The sequence below is a fragment of the Streptopelia decaocto genome (genome assembly GCF_964273445.1).
Source record: "Streptopelia decaocto genome assembly, chromosome: 26".
Lineage (NCBI taxonomy): Eukaryota > Metazoa > Chordata > Aves > Columbiformes > Columbidae > Streptopelia > Streptopelia decaocto.
In genome coordinates, this window is record NC_138681.1 from 617,958 (window position 1) to 636,301 (window position 18,344).

At 67.3% G+C, this 18,344-nt stretch overlaps 3 protein-coding genes across 4 annotated transcripts in view; 1 reads left to right on the forward strand and 2 right to left on the reverse strand.

The window, feature by feature from the left end:
• The window catches only part of BOLA1 (bolA family member 1), a 70,532-nt gene extending 62,777 nt beyond the window's left edge, over nucleotides 1-7,755 (forward strand). The window contains exons 1-2 of one of the 2 annotated variants that reach the window (XM_082073363.1): nucleotides 6,031-6,091; nucleotides 6,941-7,755. In XM_082073363.1, the coding sequence (XP_081929489.1) occupies nucleotides 6,948-7,343 (396 nt within the window). In that variant the 5' untranslated portion in view covers nucleotides 6,031-6,091; nucleotides 6,941-6,947 and the 3' untranslated portion in view covers nucleotides 7,344-7,755. Of the gene's footprint in view, nucleotides 1-6,030; nucleotides 6,092-6,940 lie in introns of those variants that run through there. The other variant, XM_082073364.1, reaches the window with a different exon arrangement.
• LOC309450453 (nuclear receptor subfamily 2 group F member 5-like) lies at nucleotides 1,662-4,698 on the reverse strand (the record flags this gene model as incomplete). The annotated part of the gene is made up of 3 exons (XM_082073315.1): nucleotides 1,662-1,974; nucleotides 2,460-2,978; nucleotides 4,389-4,698. 3 exons carry the CDS (start codon nucleotides 4,696-4,698, stop codon nucleotides 1,700-1,702), a joined length of 1,104 nt encoding a protein of 367 aa, XP_081929441.1. The 3' UTR covers nucleotides 1,662-1,699.
• Nucleotides 7,756-9,199: 1,444 nt separating the features above from the next.
• On the reverse strand, nucleotides 9,200-18,077 carry SV2A (synaptic vesicle glycoprotein 2A). Its single transcript, XM_082072921.1, has 13 exons — nucleotides 17,787-18,077; nucleotides 14,469-15,200; nucleotides 13,231-13,411; nucleotides 12,657-12,808; nucleotides 12,453-12,586; nucleotides 11,978-12,067; nucleotides 11,747-11,857; nucleotides 11,547-11,635; nucleotides 11,148-11,312; nucleotides 10,949-11,082; nucleotides 10,670-10,873; nucleotides 10,023-10,182; nucleotides 9,200-9,477 (listed from the first exon to the last, which is right to left on the reverse strand). The coding sequence occupies exons 2-13, from the start codon at nucleotides 15,046-15,048 to the stop codon at nucleotides 9,294-9,296; spliced, it is 2,184 nt and encodes a 727-aa protein (XP_081929047.1). The 5' UTR covers nucleotides 15,049-15,200; nucleotides 17,787-18,077; the 3' UTR covers nucleotides 9,200-9,293.
• Between the last annotated feature and the right edge of the window lie 267 nt (nucleotides 18,078-18,344).

An 18,344-nucleotide genomic window follows, 5' to 3' on the forward strand; every position in this document is an offset into this window, starting at 1 on the left:
CCGCGGGGACGTCCCGTTGTCACATCCCCGGGGACATTGAGCATAACGAGGCACCTGGTTAACGAGGGAGGGGGCGGTTAACGAGGGAGGGGATGTGGGTGCTGGGGACCCATAGCCCCAAAGGCTCACTATTTGGCAGCCCCATAGCCCCCCAAGGCTCACTATTTGGCAGCCCCATAGCCCCCAAGGCTCACTATTTGGCAGCCCCATTGCCCCCCCCAAGGCTCACTATTTGGCAGCCCCATAGCCCCCCAAGGCTCACTATTTGGCAGCCCCATAGCCCCCCAAGGCTCACTATTTGGCAGCCCCATAGCCCCCAAAAGCTCACTATTTGGCAGCCCCATAGCCCCCCAAGGCTCACTATTTGGCAGCCCCATAGCCCCCCAAGGCTCACTATTTGGCAGCCCCATAGCCCCCCAAGGCTCACTATTTGGCAGCCCCATAGCCCCCCAAGGCTCACTATTTGGCAGCCCCATAGCCCCTAATTTTCCACTTTCCACCCCCTCCCTGTTGGGGAAACTGAGGCATGGAGCAGGATGGGGGCCAGGGTGCTGGACCGTGGTGTTGACTCAACAGGGAATTAAGCTCGTTAGGAACTTAATTAGGGTGCGTGGGGCGGGAGGTTGGGGGGGTGATTCACCGCAGTTCGGGGGCAGCGGCACCTGATTGTCACCAGTAGCATTTTCCTGTCGATTTGGGGCACACTGGGATCAGACTGGGACCATACTGGGGCCATACTGGGATCAGACCACGTACATACTGGGATCAGACCGTGGTTCATCCTGGGATCAGACCGAGTACATACTGGGATCAGACCGGGTACATACTGGGATCAGACCGTGGTTCATACTGGGATCAGACCGTGGTTCATACTGGGATCAGACCGGGTACATACTGGGATCAGACCGTGGTTCATACTGGGATCAGACCGGGGCCATTACTGGGATCAGCCCGAGCCCTTTACTGACACCACCCACCGTCACTTTTCCTTGCAATTCCACCAAAAAAAAAAAGGAGGGAAACAAAAAAATTGTTGAATTTGTAGAATTCTATTTTTTTAATGAGATAAATTAAAATTAACAAAGTAGCCCCGTGAGCCGTAAGGCCGGGGCACAGGAACCGGGAACCAGTAAGGAAATGAGCAACAGCAGCCGTTCTGGTGCCCCGGAGCGGGGACACAATCCAGGCTTTGGTTCATCTCCATGAACAGCTGCGCCCCAAAAACCTGCTTTTCTGCCATAAATGGGGGAAATCCCGGCAGCATCCCCGGCTCCGGCTCCATCCTCGGGGTCCCGTTTGCAGGATCCCCATCCTTGGGGTCCCATCTTTGGGTCCCCTCCTTGGGGTCTCCAACCATGAGGTCCCATCCTTGGGATCCCCGTCTTTGGGTCCCCTCCTTGGGGTCTCCAACCATGAGGTCCCACCTTTGGGATCCCCATTTTTGGGATCCCCATCTTTGGGGTCCCATCTGTTGGTTCCCCCACCTTTGGGTTCCCCTCCTTGGGGTCTCCAACCATGAGGTCCCATCTTTGGGATCCCCATCTTTGGGTCCCCAACCTTGGGGTCCCACCTTTGGGTTCCCCTCCTTGGGGTCTCCAACCATGAGGTCCCACCCTTGTGGTCCCATCCTTGGGGTCCCATCCTTGGGGTCCGTTCCCGGGCGTCCCCCTGCCGGGGGTCCCCGTCCCGCGCCGGGGGGTCAGTGCCCGGGGCCGTAGGGCCAGCCGAGGGCGGCCCCGGCCAGCAGCATGTCGCGGACCAGGGTCTCCATGGGGGTCTTGCCCACCAGGCGGCTGAAGAAGAGCTGCTGGATGCCGGGCGCCGAGAGGCCGCGCAGGCCGGGCAGGCGCAGCAGGAGGCGGCCGAAGCGCGCGGGCTGCGCCGGGTGCTGCCGCCGCTCGTGCTCCTCCAGCGCGCACTGCGCCCGCTCCTGCAGCCCCGCCACGCGCGCCGGCTCCTGCAGCCCCAGCGCGTCTGCGGACACGGCCCTGAGCCGCCGGCAGCGCTCCGGCACCCCGGGCCCCACCCAGGCACAGCCCAGTAAGCAAGCTCCACCTAATTAAGCTCCACCCCAGCCCCACCTCATTAAGCCCCACCCAGTTGAGCCCCACCCAGTCCATTTAACTTGACCCTGAGCCCCACCCATTAAAGTGCACCCTGACACCACCCCATTAAGTCCCTCCCAACTAAGCCCCACCCTCTTTGGCCCCACCCAGTCACCCCCAGCCCATCCACTCTCTGCACACCCATCAACACCCACCCCATGAAGCCCCACTTCATTTCGCCCCACCCCATTCAACCCCACCCCATTCAACCACACCCCATTCAACCACACCCCATTCAACCACACCCATCCCATTAAGCCCATTCACTCCCTGCACACCCATCAACACCCACCCCACCCCAACCCCACCCAGCCCCACCCCACTAAGCCCCGCCCCCCCGGCCCCGCCCCTCACCGGGCGAGAACAGCGCCAGGGCCTTGAGGCAGGCGAACTCGGCGGCGTCGACGCGCAGCGCCCGCAGCTTCTCCACCTGCTCCTGGAACAGCCGCGCCTGCTCCATGGCGGCCACCACGCGCTCGGCGCCCGCGCCCGGCGCCGCGTGCAGCCCGGCGGCCGCCAGCACGGGCCCGGCGTGCGCGGGCAGCGCCGCCTGCGCCGCGGTCAGCGCGAACAGCTCGCTCCAGCCGCCCCGCAGCAGCGCCGCCTGGTCGGCCAGCGGCAGCTCCGGGAAGAAGGGGACGCCCTTGGCCCACTCGACGGCGCTGAACAGGAGCCGGGCGGCCAGCTCGCAGACGCCCTCGACGCCCAGCACGGCGCCGGGCGGCAGCGCGCCGTAGCGCGCCGGCGGGGACGGCTCGGCGCGGAGCAGCAGGGAGATGAAGCCGCCCGGGTAGCCGTGGCCGCCGTACGGGTCCCCCGGCAGCAGGGGGTGCTGGCCGCTCGGGGGGGCGGCCGCGCGGCCGCGCTGCACGGCTGCGGGGGGAGCGGCACGTCAGCACCCGACCCCGCCCGGCACTTGTGCCCCCCCAGCACCCCGGGGTCAAATACACCCGGGGGGCGCAGGGTGGGTGCTAAAAGGTCCCCCCAGGATTAAATAACCCAGGGTGCTGGAGGGTCCCCAAGATCACATAAGTGCCCCATCCCTGTTAGAGGGGGACGTGCCACCCAAACCGGGGCAAACCCCCCCGCTGGTCCCCAAACCCCATTTTCCCCCCATCCCGAGTTCTTCATCCGGGACGCCCATAGAACAGAGCACGGTGGACTCGGGGGGGCCAAGCAAGTACTTGGTGAACCCCCCCCTTCCTGCAAGGGGCGGCTGTCAGTGAGGGTCCCCCAGGAGGTGCTGGGGGGGGGACATGAGGTCCCCTCTGGGTCCCAGCTATTGGGTTTTACTGGCACCTTGGGCTTAAAATAAAATAAAATAAAATAAAATAAAATAAAATAAAATAAAATAAAATAAAATAAAATAAAATAAAATAAAATAAAATAAAATAAAAGAACAAGCTGTGTTTAATGTTTTGTGCCCGTGGGGGTGGGGGCTCCGCTCTCCCCCGGCGGGGCCAGGCCTGGGCCGGGCTCTGAGCCCGGCTGTGAGCCAGGCTGAGCCTACCGCGGCATGGCAGTCCGGAGCGTCAGCCAGCGCTCGGGACCGGGGCCGCGGGAACCGGGGGTCCCCACAGCGCCACAACCCGCCTCGCGTCACCCTGAGCCCCCTTCACATCACCCTGAGCCCCCTCGGTTCACCCTGAGCTCCCTTCACATCACCCTGAGCCCCCTCGGTTCACCCTGAGCCCCCTTCACATCACCCTGAGCCCCCTCGGTTCACCCTGAGCCCCCTTCACATCACCCTGAGCCCCCTCATGTCACCCTGAGCCCCCTTCACATCACCCTGAACCCTCTCGTATCACCCTGAGCCCCCTTCACATCACCTTGAGCCCCCTTCTTTTTTCAGCATTTCTCCTCTTTTCCACCCCTCTCCCTCTTTTCCGTTCCTTCTTTTCCAACTTTTCTGCTCCTTTTCCATCTCCTCTCCTATTTTTTGCATCCTCTCTCCTTTTCCACGCTCTCTCTCTTTTGCAGCCTCACCCTTCTCCTTCTTTCCCACCCTCTCTCCTTTTCCATCCCCTCTTTTCCATCCTCACACCTTCTTTTCCAGCCTCTCCCATCCATCCTCTCTCTCCTTCCCACCCTCTCTCCTTTTCCATCCTCTTCCCAACTTCGCGTTTTCCATCCTCTTTCCTCCTGCCCCGTCTCCTTCTCCATCTGCTCTCCCTCTTTTCCACCCTCTCCCCCGCTCTCCCTTTTCCCCAATCCCCTCTCCCTCTGTCCCCTCTGTCCCCCCATGTCCCGCTGTCCCCACGTCCCGCCGTGCCCACGTCGCACCTTCCCTGCGCATCCCCACGCGGAGGCACTTGCGCAGCCGGCAGTACTGGCACTGGTTGCGGTGGGGCTGGTCCACGGGGCAGTCGCGGCCCCCCCGGCAGCTGTACGACAGGTTGCGCCGCACGGAGCGCTTGAAGAAGCTCTTGCAGCCCTCGCAGGTGAACTGCCCGTAGTGTTTGCCGCTCGCCTTGTCCCCGCACACCAGGCAGTTCCCCGCAGCCTTCCCCGCCGCCTCCGGCACCGCGGCGGCGGGAGGAGGAGGAGGAGGAGGAGGCGGCGGCTCCGGCCACGGCCCCGCCGCCAGAGCCATGCCGGGGGAGCGGAGGGAGCGCCGGGGAAGGGGGTGTCTCAGGGGAAGGGATGGGGGGCAAGGGGATGCGGAGGGAAAGGGGGAGCCGGGGATGGAGAGGGGGGTCTGGGATGGAGAGGGGGGTCTGGGATGGAGATGGGGGTTCTGGGATGGAGATGAGGGGTTTGGGATGGAGATGAGGGGTTTGGGATGGAGATGGGGAACGCGAGATGGAGAGATGGAAAAGAAGCCCCGGGACAGAGAGCGGAGTCCAGGGATGGAGAAGGGGGATCTGGGGATGGAGAAGGGAATTCGGGGATGGAGAAGAAGATCCGGGGATGCGGGAACGGGGCAAGGAGCCCCGGAGCAGGGAGCGCCCGGGCTGAGGGAAAGGAGCCCGGGATGGCGAGGGGACCCTGGAGAAGCCCCTCCGGAAACGCGGACCCCGGGCGGGGAAGGACCCCCGGGCCGGCGGAGCCGCGGGAGAGGCCGGGGACGGGAGGGACTGACGGCGGCGGAGGAGCGGGAGGAGGAGGAAAGTTAATTCCCCTCCCCGCGGGGCTGCCCGGAGCGGCGGGAGGATCGGGGGGGCGGGCTGGCGGCGGGGGGAGGGCTGGCCCAGTGCCCCCCCGGCGCGGCTGGTGCTGCCCAGTCCTGGCCGCCCCCCGGGGAACCGGCCCGACCCCCCCAGTGCCGGCGGCAGCGAGAGCCCGGCCCCTGGGGAGGAACCGGCCGCTCCACGGGGGGCGTGGGGGGGCGAGCGGAGCCTGTGCAAGGCGGGGGGATGTGGGGGGTATTGGGGCCGCCCCCCGTGCAACCGGGGGGAGTGTGTGCGGGGACCTGGGGTGCAATGCCTGAGTGTGCAAATGGGTCCATGTGTGCAACAGAGGGGGCGTGGGGTGTGCAGGGACACGAGTGTGCAACCGGGGGTGTGCACAGGGACACGAGAGTGCAACTGGGGATGTGCACAGGGACACGAGTGTGCAACGGGGGGTGCACAGGGACACGAGAGTGCAACGGGGGGGCTTGTGCAACAGGGGTGTGCTCCGGGCTGGGCTGTGCAGCGACCCGCGCACACCGGTGGGTCCCACGCGTGTTCCCGCACGGACACGCCGTTCTCACCCAGGTCCGCCGCACGTCACGTGCAGCCAACACCCCCGCTCTGCTCGGATCGGTCCCGCCACGCCATATAAGGGCATGTGGGCGGGGCGTGGTGTCGTCATCGGCCTCCCCGCCCCGGAGCGCCGAAGGGCCGCAGCCAATCAGAGCGAGGCGGAGCGGCGGGGCGCGAATGGGGCCGCGCGGCATTGTGGGAGTTGTAGTTCTGCCGCGGTCACGTGAGGGGGCGGAGAGGGGCGGGAGGACTCCACTTCCCAGCGTGCTCAGCGGCGGAGCGGAACCGGAGCGGCGGAGGGTGAGGGCCGGGGGGGCGGCTTCGGGGCGCACCCCTGCATTGCACACGGGGGGCGGGTTTGGGGTGCCCCCCTGCATTGCACACGGGGGGCGGGTTTGGGGCGCACCCCTGCATTGCACACGGGGGGCGGGTTTGGGGTGCCCCCCTGCATTGCACACGGGGGGGCGGGTTTGGGGTTCACCCCTGCATTGCACACGGGGGGCGGGTTTGGGGTGCCCCCCTGCATTGCACACGGGGGGGCGGGTTTGGGGTGCCCCCCTGCATTGCACACGGGGGGTTGGTTTGGGGTTCACCCCTCCATTGCACACGGGGGGGCTGGTTTGGGGTTCACCCCTGCATTGCACACGGGGGGCGGGTTTGGGGTGCCCCCCTGCATTGCACACGGGGGGCGGGTTTGGGGTTCACCCCTCCATTGCACACGGGGGGCGGGTTTGGGGTGCCCCCCTCCATTGCACACGGGGGGGGTTGGTTTGGGGTGCCCCCCTCCATTGCACACGGGGGGCTGGTTTGGGGTGCACCCCTCCATTGCACATGGGGGGCTGGTTTGGGGTGCACCCCTCCATTGCACATGGGGGGCTGGTTTGGGGTGCCCCCCTCCATTGCACACGGGGGGCTGGTTTGGGGTGCACCCCTCCATTGCACATGGGGGGCTGGTTTGGGGCGCACCCCTCCATTGCACATGGGGGGGTGTTTGGTGGTCTGGTCCTGCAGAGCCCCCTCCCACCTTCACCCCCATCCAGTGCCCGGTCCTTCCACCCCCATAAATGGGTCCCGACCCCGCAGAGCCCCCCAGACTCAGCGCCCCCACCCGCCCCATTCGCCCCCCAGCGCCCGTTTCCGTGTCCGCAGCCCCCGCATGCGCGCTCCCGCGCTGCTCGCCACCCGCCGGGCGCTGGCAGCCATGGCCGAGGGCCCGCTGGCGCGCACCATCCGCGCCAAGCTGAGCGCGGCGCTGCAGCCCACGCACCTGCAGGTCCTGGACGACTCCCCCCGGCACGGCGGCCCCCCCGGCGCCGAGAGCCACTTCTCGGTGGTGGTGGTGAGCGCGCGCTTCGCCGGGCTGTCCGCGCTGCAGCGGCACCGCCTGGTGCACGCGGCGCTGAGCGCCGAGCTGGCCGGGCCGCTGCACGCGCTCGCCATCGTCGCCAGGACCCCCCAGCAGTGGGACAGCGACCCGCGCGTGCCGCCCCGCCCGCCCTGCATGGGGGGGTCCCGGCACGAGCGGGACGCGGCCGCGCGCGGGGAGCAGTGACGGCGGGGACGCGCGGCGGAGCAAGAACGGGGGGGGTATGGGGGTGACCCCCCCCAACCCTGCATTGCACCCCCGGACCCCACCCAACCTCCTCCTCACCCCTCTGGGGGTGGCAAAAAAATTGGGGTGACCCCCCCCCCTCCACCCCACGTCACACCCAGACACCCCCTGGGTCCCACCCTGACCCCAAAAATCCACCCCAGTTACACCCTTGGTGGGGGGGATGATGATATTGGGGTGACCCCCTCCCCACCCTGCATTGTACCCCCTGACCCCCCCCCCATTTTGGCGGGATCTAGGGGGTGACCCCCCCATTTGATTCTTAAATGGATTCAGCCCAGAAATAAACACCCCCCGCGGGGGGAGCTCAGCACCAGGACTGGCCCCTCCTGCGGGGGGGGGATTGTGATTGGTTTGTTGTTTTTTCCTTAATCTCACAGGTTTTGGGTTATTTTTTCAAGTTTAATTAATTTACAAACATCTAAAAACTACAGCACGGCACGAGTGTACGGACAGCGCCACGGGGGGGGGGCGGGACCAGCACACCGACGGGAGAGGAGGGGGGGGGACGAAGCACACGCCGCTCGATCACTTGGGGGGGCTGCTCGTGGAGCTGGGGGGCTGCCCTAATGGGGGGGGGGGCTAATTGGGGGGGCTGCCCAAAGCACTTTTGCATAGACCAACATTTCCCTTGCTGGGGACCCACCCGGGGCGGGGGGGGACACAGCCCCAGGACCCCAGTTAATTTGGGGGGGGGGTCTTGGCGCTGTATGGGGTGTCGCTTTGTGCTTTGCAAACCGCTGGTGGTTTTGTGCCCTGGGTTTGGGGGTAAAAAGGGGGCGCGGGGGGGGGGAAGGGGGTGCAGGACACCCTGTGCCCCCCCCCGCGCCAGCACAACTGGAAACCAAAATCCTTTAAAAACAGGGTGGAAAACAAACCAAAAAAAGGCAGTTTTGGGCTCCCCACCCCAAAATTAGGTGAAGCTTTGTGGGGGGGCTCTTCACCCCCAAATCACGTGCACCCCAAAATGCGCCACAGACCAAGGCATCGTGCACCCCCCCCTCAAGGTGCATTGCGCCCCAAAAAGTTGTGCTTTAAGATGGGGTGCACCCCGAAATGCCGTGCACCCCAAGGCTGGGGTTCCCCCAAGGGGTTTGCACCCCACACCACAACGCGCCGTGCACCCCAAAACGCTGAGCACCCAGCGTGCTGTGCACCCCAAAACATTGTGCGCCCCAAAGCCTTGTGCACCCCGAGGCGTGCACCCCTTGGGCTGAGCACCCCAACATGCCGTGCACCCCAAGGCACTGAGCACCCTCAAAGCCTTGTGCACCCCTTGAGCTGAGCACCCCAAAGCCTTGAGCACCCAATGTGCCGTGCACTCCAAGACATGCACCCCTTGGGTTGAGCACCCCAAAGTCTTGTGCACCCCGAGTCACGCACCCCTGTGGGCCGAGCACCCCAAACACCATGCACCCCAAGGCCCTGTGCCTGCCCAGCCTCCGTGCACCCCCAAACCCTCCTGGGGTGCAGATGGGCCCCCCACGTCCTGCCAGCTGGGGAAACTGAGGCACGGAGCCGTGTCCCCCATCCCCGCCATGGGGCTGAGGACGGAGCCTTCATCCTCCTCCTCCTCCTCCCCGGTCCAGCAGCAACGCTGGGGGGCACAGGGCCTGACCCCCCCCAGCCCCCCAGGGGTGAGCAGCAATTCACAGAGGGGGTGACACCGAGAAAAGAAATGGGGGGCAGGGGGGTTGGGGGAGCACAGGGTGGGTATGGGGGGGCACGAGGGGGGGGGAGGAGGTTTGGGGAGGGGGGGCCAAGTGCAAATGAAAAACAAACCGAACCCCAAATGCTCCAAGAAATGACGTTTCACAGTGTCTAACGAGACTAAACCCCCGGGGGGGGCGGGAGGGCGCTGGGATCGGGGCAAAGGGGGTTGTGGGGGGGTCACTGCAGGACCTGCCCCCGCGTCTCGGGCAGCTTGAGGGCCAGGGAGCTGCCGAGCGCCAGCGCGGCCGACGCCAGCAGGATGGGCACGGCCTTGGTGATGCCCACGAAGGACGTGAAGATGCTGATGCCCAGCACGGCCGCCAGCTTGCACAGCGCGTTCAGGAACCCGAACGCCGTCGTCCTGCGGGCGCCGGGACCCAAAACCCGCCTGGCACCCCGTGTCTGGCACCCAGCACCCCAAACCTCCCCCAGCACTGAACCCCTTGTACCTGGCACCCCAAACCTCCCCCAGCACCCAGAGCTCCCCCAGCACCCCAAACCTCCCCCAGCACCCCAAACCTTCCCCCCAGCACCCCAAACCTCCCCCAGCACCCAGAGCTCCCCCAGCACCCCAAACCTCCCCCAGCACCCCAAACCTCCCCCAGCACCCAGAGCTCCCCCAGCACCCCAAACCTCCCCCAGCACCCCAAACCTCCCCCAGCACCCAGAGCTCCCCCAGCACCCCAAACCTCCCCCAGCACCCCAAACCTTCCCCCCAGCACCCCAAACCTGCCCCCAGCACTCAGAGCTCCCCCAGCACCCAAAGCTCCCTCCAGCACCTCAAACCTGCCCCCAGCACCCAAACCTCCCCCAGCACCCAAAGCTCCCTCCAGCACCCCGACCGCCCTCCAGCACCCAAACCTGCCCTGAGCACGCAGGGCTCCCCGCCCCGGGCTCCCCGCGCACCTCTTGTCGGAGGGGTAGAGCTCCACGGTGAGCACGTCGAGCGCGTTCCAGGAGGCGATGCTGACGCCCCCGAACAGGCAGAGCAGCGCGATCATGGCCGACTCGCTGTTCCCGAACGACAGGAAGAAGCAGCTGACGCAGGACATGACGCTGGAACCGGCTGCGGGGACACGGGGACTCGTCAGCTGGGGGTGGGGGTGAGGAGCTCGGGAGGGGGTCCGGGTGGGCTCGGGGCTGGGTCCTGATGGGCTTGAGGGGTTTGTCCAACCAAAACCAGCCTGCGGTTCTGTGACCGTGGAGGGACCTTCAGAGCATCCCGTCATGGGCAGGGATGTCCCCAACAGACCAGGGACGTCCAATGGATCAGGGACATGTTCAATACATCAGGGACATCCAACTGATCAGGGACATCCCCAACAGACCAGGGACATGCCCTGGACCAGATGAGCTTTGAAGGTCCCTCCCAACCCAAACCCTTGTGACTCCATGATCTCCAAATTGAACACGCTCCTCCACGGAACCTCGTCCAACCTGACACCGCCCACCCAGCACCCACCCAGCACACACCCAGCACCCAGCACCCACCCAGCACCCACCCAGCACACACCCAGCACCCACCCAGCACCCACCCAGCACCCAGCACCCACCCAGCATGCGCAGGCGGCCGATCTTGTCCATGAGGAGCGCGGAGACGATGTTCCCGGGGAGCACGGCCAGGGTGCCCAGGAAGCTGACGAAGTAGATCATGTAGGCGTTGTTGTCGTCGCTGAAGTCCAGCTGACAGCCCTCCTTGTTGTGCAGGAACGTGCTGTTCAGCACCCGGCTGTTGATGAACTTGTACTCAAAGAGATCTGGGGGGACCAAGAACGGGGTCGGCGGGGTCACCCCCATCTCCGCCGCCCCCGCGCAGGGACCCCCCGGCCCACCGGTGTTGTAGAAGACGGTGGAGATGAAGGTGCAGTTCTTGAAGAAGGTGTTGCTGGAGGTGATGTCCTCGAAGTAGCACTCCTCGAACAGCGAGTCCTCGAACGTCACCGACTTCATCTTCAGCCCGATGAACCTGGGCGGAGGGGGGGCCCGTCACCCCGGCTCGCGCGGCCGCGGGGCCCCCCGGGGGACACGCACTTGTCGTTGAAGTACTCGCCGCCCTGGTGGACCTGGTTCTCCAGCGTGAAGTTGAAGGTGAAGTGCCGGACCTTCTCGCGGGTGAAGAGCTTGGTGCGCGACGCGTACTCGATGTTCTGCAGGTGCTTGATCATGTCCGGGAACCAAACCGTCAGCCCGTAGTAGCTGCGGGGGACACGTGAGCCCGGCGCCGCTGCGCCAGCGGCCTCCCGGGGCCACCGGGGCCACCAGGGCCACCGGGGCCACCAGAGCCACCGGGGCCACCAGAGCCACCAGTCTGCACCAGTGCTGCCAGTCTGTCCCAGTGCCACCAGTTTACCCCAGTACTCCCAGTCCTGTCCCAGTCCCCTCCCAGCGCTCCCAGTCCCCCGCGGCCCCGCCGGGTGTCCCCGCTGCCACCTGAAGGACATGGTGAACCACACGGCCATCATCATCAGCGTCACCCGCCGGAACTCGGGCGCGAAGCACTGCTGGAAGTTGCTCCACACCTGCACGGGGGACACCAGAGGTGACGAGGGGACACGGGGACACCAGAGGTGATGAGGGGCTGCGGGGGTGACGAGGGGACACGGGGACACCCCGGGCAGGGTCCGTCCCACCTGCTGCGAGAGGTTGAGGACGCGGACGAGCCAGCGCCGGTACCACGTCCCCGTGTCCGACTGGATCTCGATCAGCTCGTCCTCCCGCTTGATGGTCTTGATGTGGGTGACCTGGGGGTCACGGGGTGGGGACAACAGTTTGGGGACACCGGGGTGCGGCAGCCCCAGCCAAGGCTGCCAGGTGGGCCCCATCCCCCCGTGCCTCAGTTTCCCCGGCCCGGGGGTCCTTACCGAGAAGACCCTCTCGGGGTGGCCCTTGGCCCTCATGTTGGTGTCGTGGACCTGCTTCAGCACCATCCAGGCCTCGTCGTGCTTGCCGTTCTGCGAGGGACACCCCGGGGTCACCCCGTGTCCCCACCCACCGGGGTCCCTGCCTGGGACCCCATCTCCACCAACTGCTCAGGGTCCCACCACCCCCTTGCTGCCCCCAGGTGGGTCCCCATGTCCCCATCATCCCCTTGTTGGTCTCCAGTTGGGTCCCCATCACCCCCTTGCTGCCCCCAGTTGGGTCCCCATCACCCCCTTGCTGGTCCCCAATTGGGTCCCCATGTCCCCATCACCCCCTTGCTGTCCCCAGTTGGGTGTCCCCATCTCCACCCCCTCTCAGGCCCCCTGCCCACCTCCCCCCCACCCACCACCCACTTGGGGAGGGTCCTTCCTCACCCCCTCCCAGGATGGGTCCCCAGGTCCCCCCAGGTCCCCCCACCTCCAGGTAGAAGCGGGGGCTCTCGGGCATGGTGCTGAGCGCCCCGATGGCGAACACGGAGGGGAAGGCGCAGACCAGCACGAACACCCGCCAGCTGTGGAACTGGTACGCGGAGCCCATCTGGAAACTCCACCCTGCGCAGAGCGGGACGTGGCGGGGGTGCTGCCGGCCCGAACCGCGCCCCCCCGGGCCGGGCGGCCTTACCGTAGTGCGGGATGATGGCCCAGGCCATGGCCGAGGCGTAGATGCCCCCGATCATCCAGAACATGCAGAGCCAGCTCAGGTGCTCCCCCCGCTTCTCCTGCGCCAGGAACTCCGAGAAGTAGGAGAAGACGATGGGGATGGAGCCACCGATGCTGGGGGGGACAGAGCGGTGTCACCCCCTGCCCCGCCACCGCAGACGGGGCTTTGGGGTGGCCGGGCGCCTGGGACCCCTCTGGGGTGCTGCGATCCCCCCTTACCCACAGCAAGAAGTAGAAGACGATGGGGATGGAGCCACTGACGCTTTGGGGGACAGAGCAGTGTCACCCCCCCCACCACCGCAAACGGGGGTTTCCGGACGCCTGGGTCCCCTGGGGTGCTCCGGGTCCCCTGGGGTGCTCCGGGCCCCCTGGGGGCGCTGTTTCCCCCTTACCCGCTCCAAGAAGCAGGAGAAGACGATGGGGACGGAGCCACCGATGCTTTGGGGGACAGAGCGGTGTCACCCCCCCCCCACCGCAGACGGGGGTTTGGGGACGCCCCTGGGGTGCTCCGGGTCCCCGGGGCGCTGCCCCCTTACCCCACGCCCGAGAGGAGGCGGCAGAAGAGGAAGGTGCCGTAGCCCTGCACGAAGGAGGAGAAGAAGGCGAAGACGCTGTTGACGGAGAGGGAGATGAGCAGGCACTGCCGTCGGCCCAGCCGGTCCGCCAGCCCGCCCCACACGAAGGCGCCCACCATCATGCCCAGGTACACGATCAGCCCTGCGGACACGGGGACACGGGGACGTCAGCCAGGGGACACGGGGCAGAGCAGCCTCAGTCGCCCATGGAGGTGACAACGGTCAGGGCTGGGGACTCCAGGACTGTCGCCCATGTATGAACGGGGTGGGGGGACACCCCTGGGCCGTCCCCCCTGATTTATTCGGGTACCACAGGATGGGGTGGAGATGCCCCCCCAGGACCCCCCAGTCCTGCCCCGCGTTTGCAGGTCTCAGGGAGGGGACACCTGCGCCGGGGGGTCACGCCGCGGTGCAGCCCCCGGACGGCGCCGGGCGCCCCAGCAGCGGGCGGGAGGGCTGGGGGGGACAGCCAGAGCAGCCGGGGCTGCGGCGCCGGGGGGGCCGTGAGTCACAGCCCGACCGCGCAGCCGTGCCCCCCCGGCCCCCCGACCGAGTGCCCGGGGGTTCCGCGTCCCTCCTTGTCCCCACATCTCCTCCTGCCCCCCCCATCTCCCGCTGCATCTCTGTGCCCCCCCACATCCTCATGGCCCCCCCGGATCTCCTCGTGTCCCTCCCACAGCTCGTGGTGTCCCCCCCGTAGCGCAGGTCCCTCCGTGCCCCCCTGGACTGCACCCCATGTGTCCCCCACATCTCCCGTGTCCCCCCACTCCGCTCCGTGTCGCCAATACCCACGTGTCCCCGTGTCCCCTCTGTGACCCCCCACGTCTCCCTGAGTCCCCCATGTCCTCTCATGACCTGCAGCTCCCAGGGCCCCCCCTGCTCTTCTCTCCCCACGTCCCCCCGTCCCTCCTGTGTCCCTCTCTGTCTCCCATCCGCTTGTGTCACCCCATATCCCCTGTACCCCCTGTGTCCCTTCAGTCCCTCGTGTCCCCACACATCCCCTATATCCCCCCATTTCCCCATCTGCTCGTGTCCCCCATGTCCCCATCTGCCTGTCTCTTCCCACGTCTTCCTGTCCCTCACATCCCCCCATGTCCCCCCATGTCCCCACCTCCTTGTGTCCACATCCCCATCTCCCCCCACATCCCCCAAGTGCCTCCGTCCCCCTGTCCGCGCCCTGTCCGTCCCCGTCCCCTCACCCAGCATGCCCTTGTTGGAGTCGGAGAGGCACATGTCCTTCTCGGCGCTGGGCAGCACGAAGCCCACCACGAACACCTCCACGCCGTCGGCCATGAGCGCCAGGCCCAGCACGAAGTAGAGGGTCCACTGGAAGCGGCCGTGGCCGCACTCCTGCAGGATGAGCTCGTACTGCTGCGCCAGCTCCTCGCGGTCCTTGCGCCGCTGGCCCTCGCTGTCGTCGAAGGCGCCAGCGGCCGCCTGGGCGCCCAGCCGCTCGCCGCCCTTCAGCGACTCGTGCCGGGGGATGCCCTGGTACTCGCCCTCGTAGATCTCGTCCTCCTCGTCGTGGCCCTCGGTGGCGTCGCTGGACGCCCCCTCCTCTTCGTTGGCCCCCTCGCCGCCCCGGTAGTAGCCGTCCTGGGGCGCGTAATCTTCGTCGTCCTCCTCTTCCTCAAAGCGGGAGTAGGAGCGCTTGGTGTACTCGTCCTGCACGCGGTCCATGCCCTTGCTCACCTTCTTGGCCGCGTGTTTCTTCACCTCCTTGGCGATGTCCTTGGCGCCCCGGATGAACGCCGTCCGGTCTCGGAAGCTCTCGTCCATGGTGCCGCTGGGACGGGCCGCGACGCCGCGATGGGACGGGGGGTCTCTGTGCCGGGGGCTGCGCCCTCACGCCCGGGGACCGCGGTGGGATGCGGAGAGACGGGTGACGGCACTACCCATCCAGCTGGGGGGGGCTCGGGGGGACCCCAGACCTGAGGAGCCCAGACACAGGCAGGGCTGGTTTAGGACGGAGCGGCCCCCACGGCCTCGGTGGTCGGTCCCCTCCCTCTGCCCCTTTTCCCAGCTGCTGGTGGAACCAAATCCACCCCAATCAATAAGCCGGCAGGAGGAGGGAGCGGAACCTGCAGCATCGGTGGATTGGCATGGACAAACAAGACGGGGGGTGTCCCGCGTGTCCCGTGCCACTGCAAGGCCACCCGCCCCATCTGCCCACCCAGGGACCCCAGTGTCCCCTGGGGACGGGGAGGGGTCTGAGCCCAGAGCTCTGCAGTGCCCCCCAAATCGGCCCCACGGCGGGGATCCCAGCGGTGAGGGGTCCCAGCGGGGAGCAGGAGGGTCCCACAGCACCCCTGTCCCCCACTGCCCATAGGTCAGAGCCCCCAGGCGCAGGGACCCCCTGTCCCCGCCCGCCCCATTGCGGGAAAAAGCCCCGCCGGCCTCTCAATGGGGCTGGGAAGGTGCGGCCGGGCCGAGGACCAATGAGCGCCAGGGGGCGTGGCCACCCCACCACCATCAATGGGGCTGTGGAGGCGCGGCCCAGCTGTTCAGCCAATGAGCTTCGAGGTGGGCGTGGCCACGCAGCTGCATTGCCCCCCAGCTCAGGGCAGCCGTGGGCAGAGGGGTGACAGCGCTGGGGTGACAGAGCTTAGGGACCCCGGGGACAGCGCCAGGGGGGCTCAGCTGACCCCAGCGGGCCACAGGGTGACCCCAGGGGTGGCAGGTGCCCGGTGACAGCACGGGCCAGGGGACACCCCTGCCCATCGCCAGCGGGAGGGGGGACACGGCCCAGCGCCCCTGGGCTGCAGCCAGAATCGGGCCCTTCCATGACTGTCCCCACAAGGGACAGAGGACAAGGGAGCAGGGGGGACATCAGTGGACGTCACTGTCCCTGCGCCATCCACCCAGGATTGCAAGTCACCGCCAAAAACCAGGCCTGGACCAAAACCCCCCACATTTCCTGGGGACCCGTGGGATGAAGCAGCAGCGGCACCAGAGGGACAGTGAGGGGACAGCGAGAGGACCACCCCCCCAAGGTCACCAGAGTCCCAAAGCTGCCGCCAGGGTCCCCAGAGCCCCCCAGGGCTGCCCCAGTGCTGGTGTTGGTGCCCCAGGGTCAAGGAGGCAGGTTTGGGTCGGGGTCCCTGGGGGGGTGACACCTCCCTGTCCCCACACATCCTGCGTCCCCCCCCAGGCTGCCAGGGGCGCGCGGTGTCCCCCCCAGGCCTCGCGGAGCCCGTGACGGGGATGGACACGCAGCCCCCCCCGGCCCTGCTGACCCAGCCGCGGGGCTGTCGTGGCCCCCCCACAGCACTATTTATAGCTGTGCCGAGGAGGCAGGAATTGAGCCGCGGGGACGGGGACGGGGACACAGCCGCCCCGCGTCCCCCTCCCCGAGCCAGGGGACGGGGAAGCTAAAATTAGCCTTTCCGAAATAGCCGGGGCTGGCGGCAGCGCTGGGGGGGGGACACCCCCCGGTGGCTGCGCAGCCGGCGGGGCCCCGGGGACGCTGCTGCGGCACAACGCGACCCCCGCTCCTTCACCGACCCGAGCAGGTGCTTTGAAGCAGCACAAACCCACCAATGCGCCCCCAGCCCTGTGCCCCCCCAGGGGACACCCCGGTCCCCTCCTCGGGGGTCCCGGTGCCACCCGCCGCCCCGGGAAGGAGCCGATTCACGGCCAAGGTCATTCGGCTGCAGCCAGGCCGGCAGCGCCTCGCGGAGCCCCGAGGCGGCCGGGACGCCGCTATACGGCCCGTGACGTATAGAGAGCGGGAGAAGGGAGAGGGGAGCGGCGAGAGGCCGAATGCGCGCTGAGGATGAGGATGGGGAGCAAGGTCACGGGCGGGCTGGGCGATGGCGACGCTGCCCCAACGAGCCGGGAGCGCCAGACGCTTTGGCCATCGGAGCTTTGCATTCAGCAGCCAGAAATCACGGGTAGACGGAGGCACCTTGTGCACAAGAGCCTGGGGGGGGGGTCCCAAAAATGCTTTTCTGGTGGCAAAAAAGCTATCACCGGCCCCACCGGCCCCATCCGGAGCGGCACCTCCAGCCCCAGACAAGGTTACGGGCCCTTGGACCAGTTTCCTCCTGCCAGACGCAGCCCTGGGGGGTCCCAAATCCCCCCCGAGGGCTCGTTGGGGTCCGCACCCCCCAGCGCAGCCCCCCAGCCCTTTTGTGTGATGGCAAGAACATGGCGACAAGGGGGAAGAGTTCCCAAATCACCCACGGCCAAGGTCATCTCCAGCACCCCCAAAACCTGCAGCGCTGCCCCCTCCTCAGCCCCCCCCCGCAAACACCCCATCCCCGCGGCAAAGCGCGGCCCCGCCGGCACGGCCGCCCGGCCAGCACCCAGGGGCGAGAAGCCCTTAAACACGCCAAGAAACAGCCAGAGCGGAGCCGGAGGCAAAGGTTTTCCCGGACAAAATGGCCACAGCGAGCGGAGAACGCGGAGCCGAACCCCCAATGCACGGCACCGCGGCTCCGGGGGCGCCCGGTGAAAACCGGCGGGAGAGGAGGGGAAATCTGCGTTAGCAAAGGTATTTCTGCTCCGTTCCTCACCTGCCTCGGCCCTCGCCGCGATCCGGCGCTCGGCGCGGCGTCCGTCTGCGAAGGATGCTCGGCAGGGATACGGCGAGACGGGAGCTGCCGGGTACCAGCGCTAGCGCCGCAGCCTCCGCCACACGCGCTGAGCGCTGGGAGAGTCCATCGCACCGGGGAGGGCTGCGACACAGCCGGGGGGGCGCGGAGCGGGGCTCGTTAATCCCCCCCGCTAATTAGCCGCGGCCAGAGGAGGGTGATGCCCTGCGGGAGCTCCCCGGAGCTGCGCTACCGGGGGCGCCGGGATGAAGATGCTGCGGTACCGGAGATGCCGGGATGAAGATGACGGTGGCGGGGGGGTCCGAGCCGCCCGTGCCCCCTCCCCGGGGATCGGCGGCGGTGGAGCCGTGAGGGTTTGGCTGCGGCGCCGTCCCCGTCCCCGTGCCCGCCCCCCCGCCGCCCACCGCAGCCGCAGGCGCCGCGGGGCGAGCGCACGCTGGGAAATCTGAGTCACGGCCTCCCCGCGGCTCCGCTTCCCAGTTTTCGCATCAAATCGGCTGCGCCTGGGCTGCTCAGCCC

Bases quoted from the DNA above. Each gene is read 5' to 3' on its own strand.
- SV2A (XM_082072921.1), bottom strand. From the start codon at position 15,048: ATGGACGAGAGCTTCCGAGACCGGACGGCGTTCATCCGGGGCGCCAAG. The intron at 10,874-10,948 runs GTGGGCCGGGGG...TGGTCCCCCCAG, and splicing joins CACCGTCTTCTACAACACCG to ATCTCTTTGAGTACAAGTTC. The intron at 10,183-10,669 runs GTGGGTGCTGGG...GTGTCCCCGCAG, and splicing joins CGGCCGCCTGCGCATGCTGG to CCGGTTCCAGCGTCATGTCC.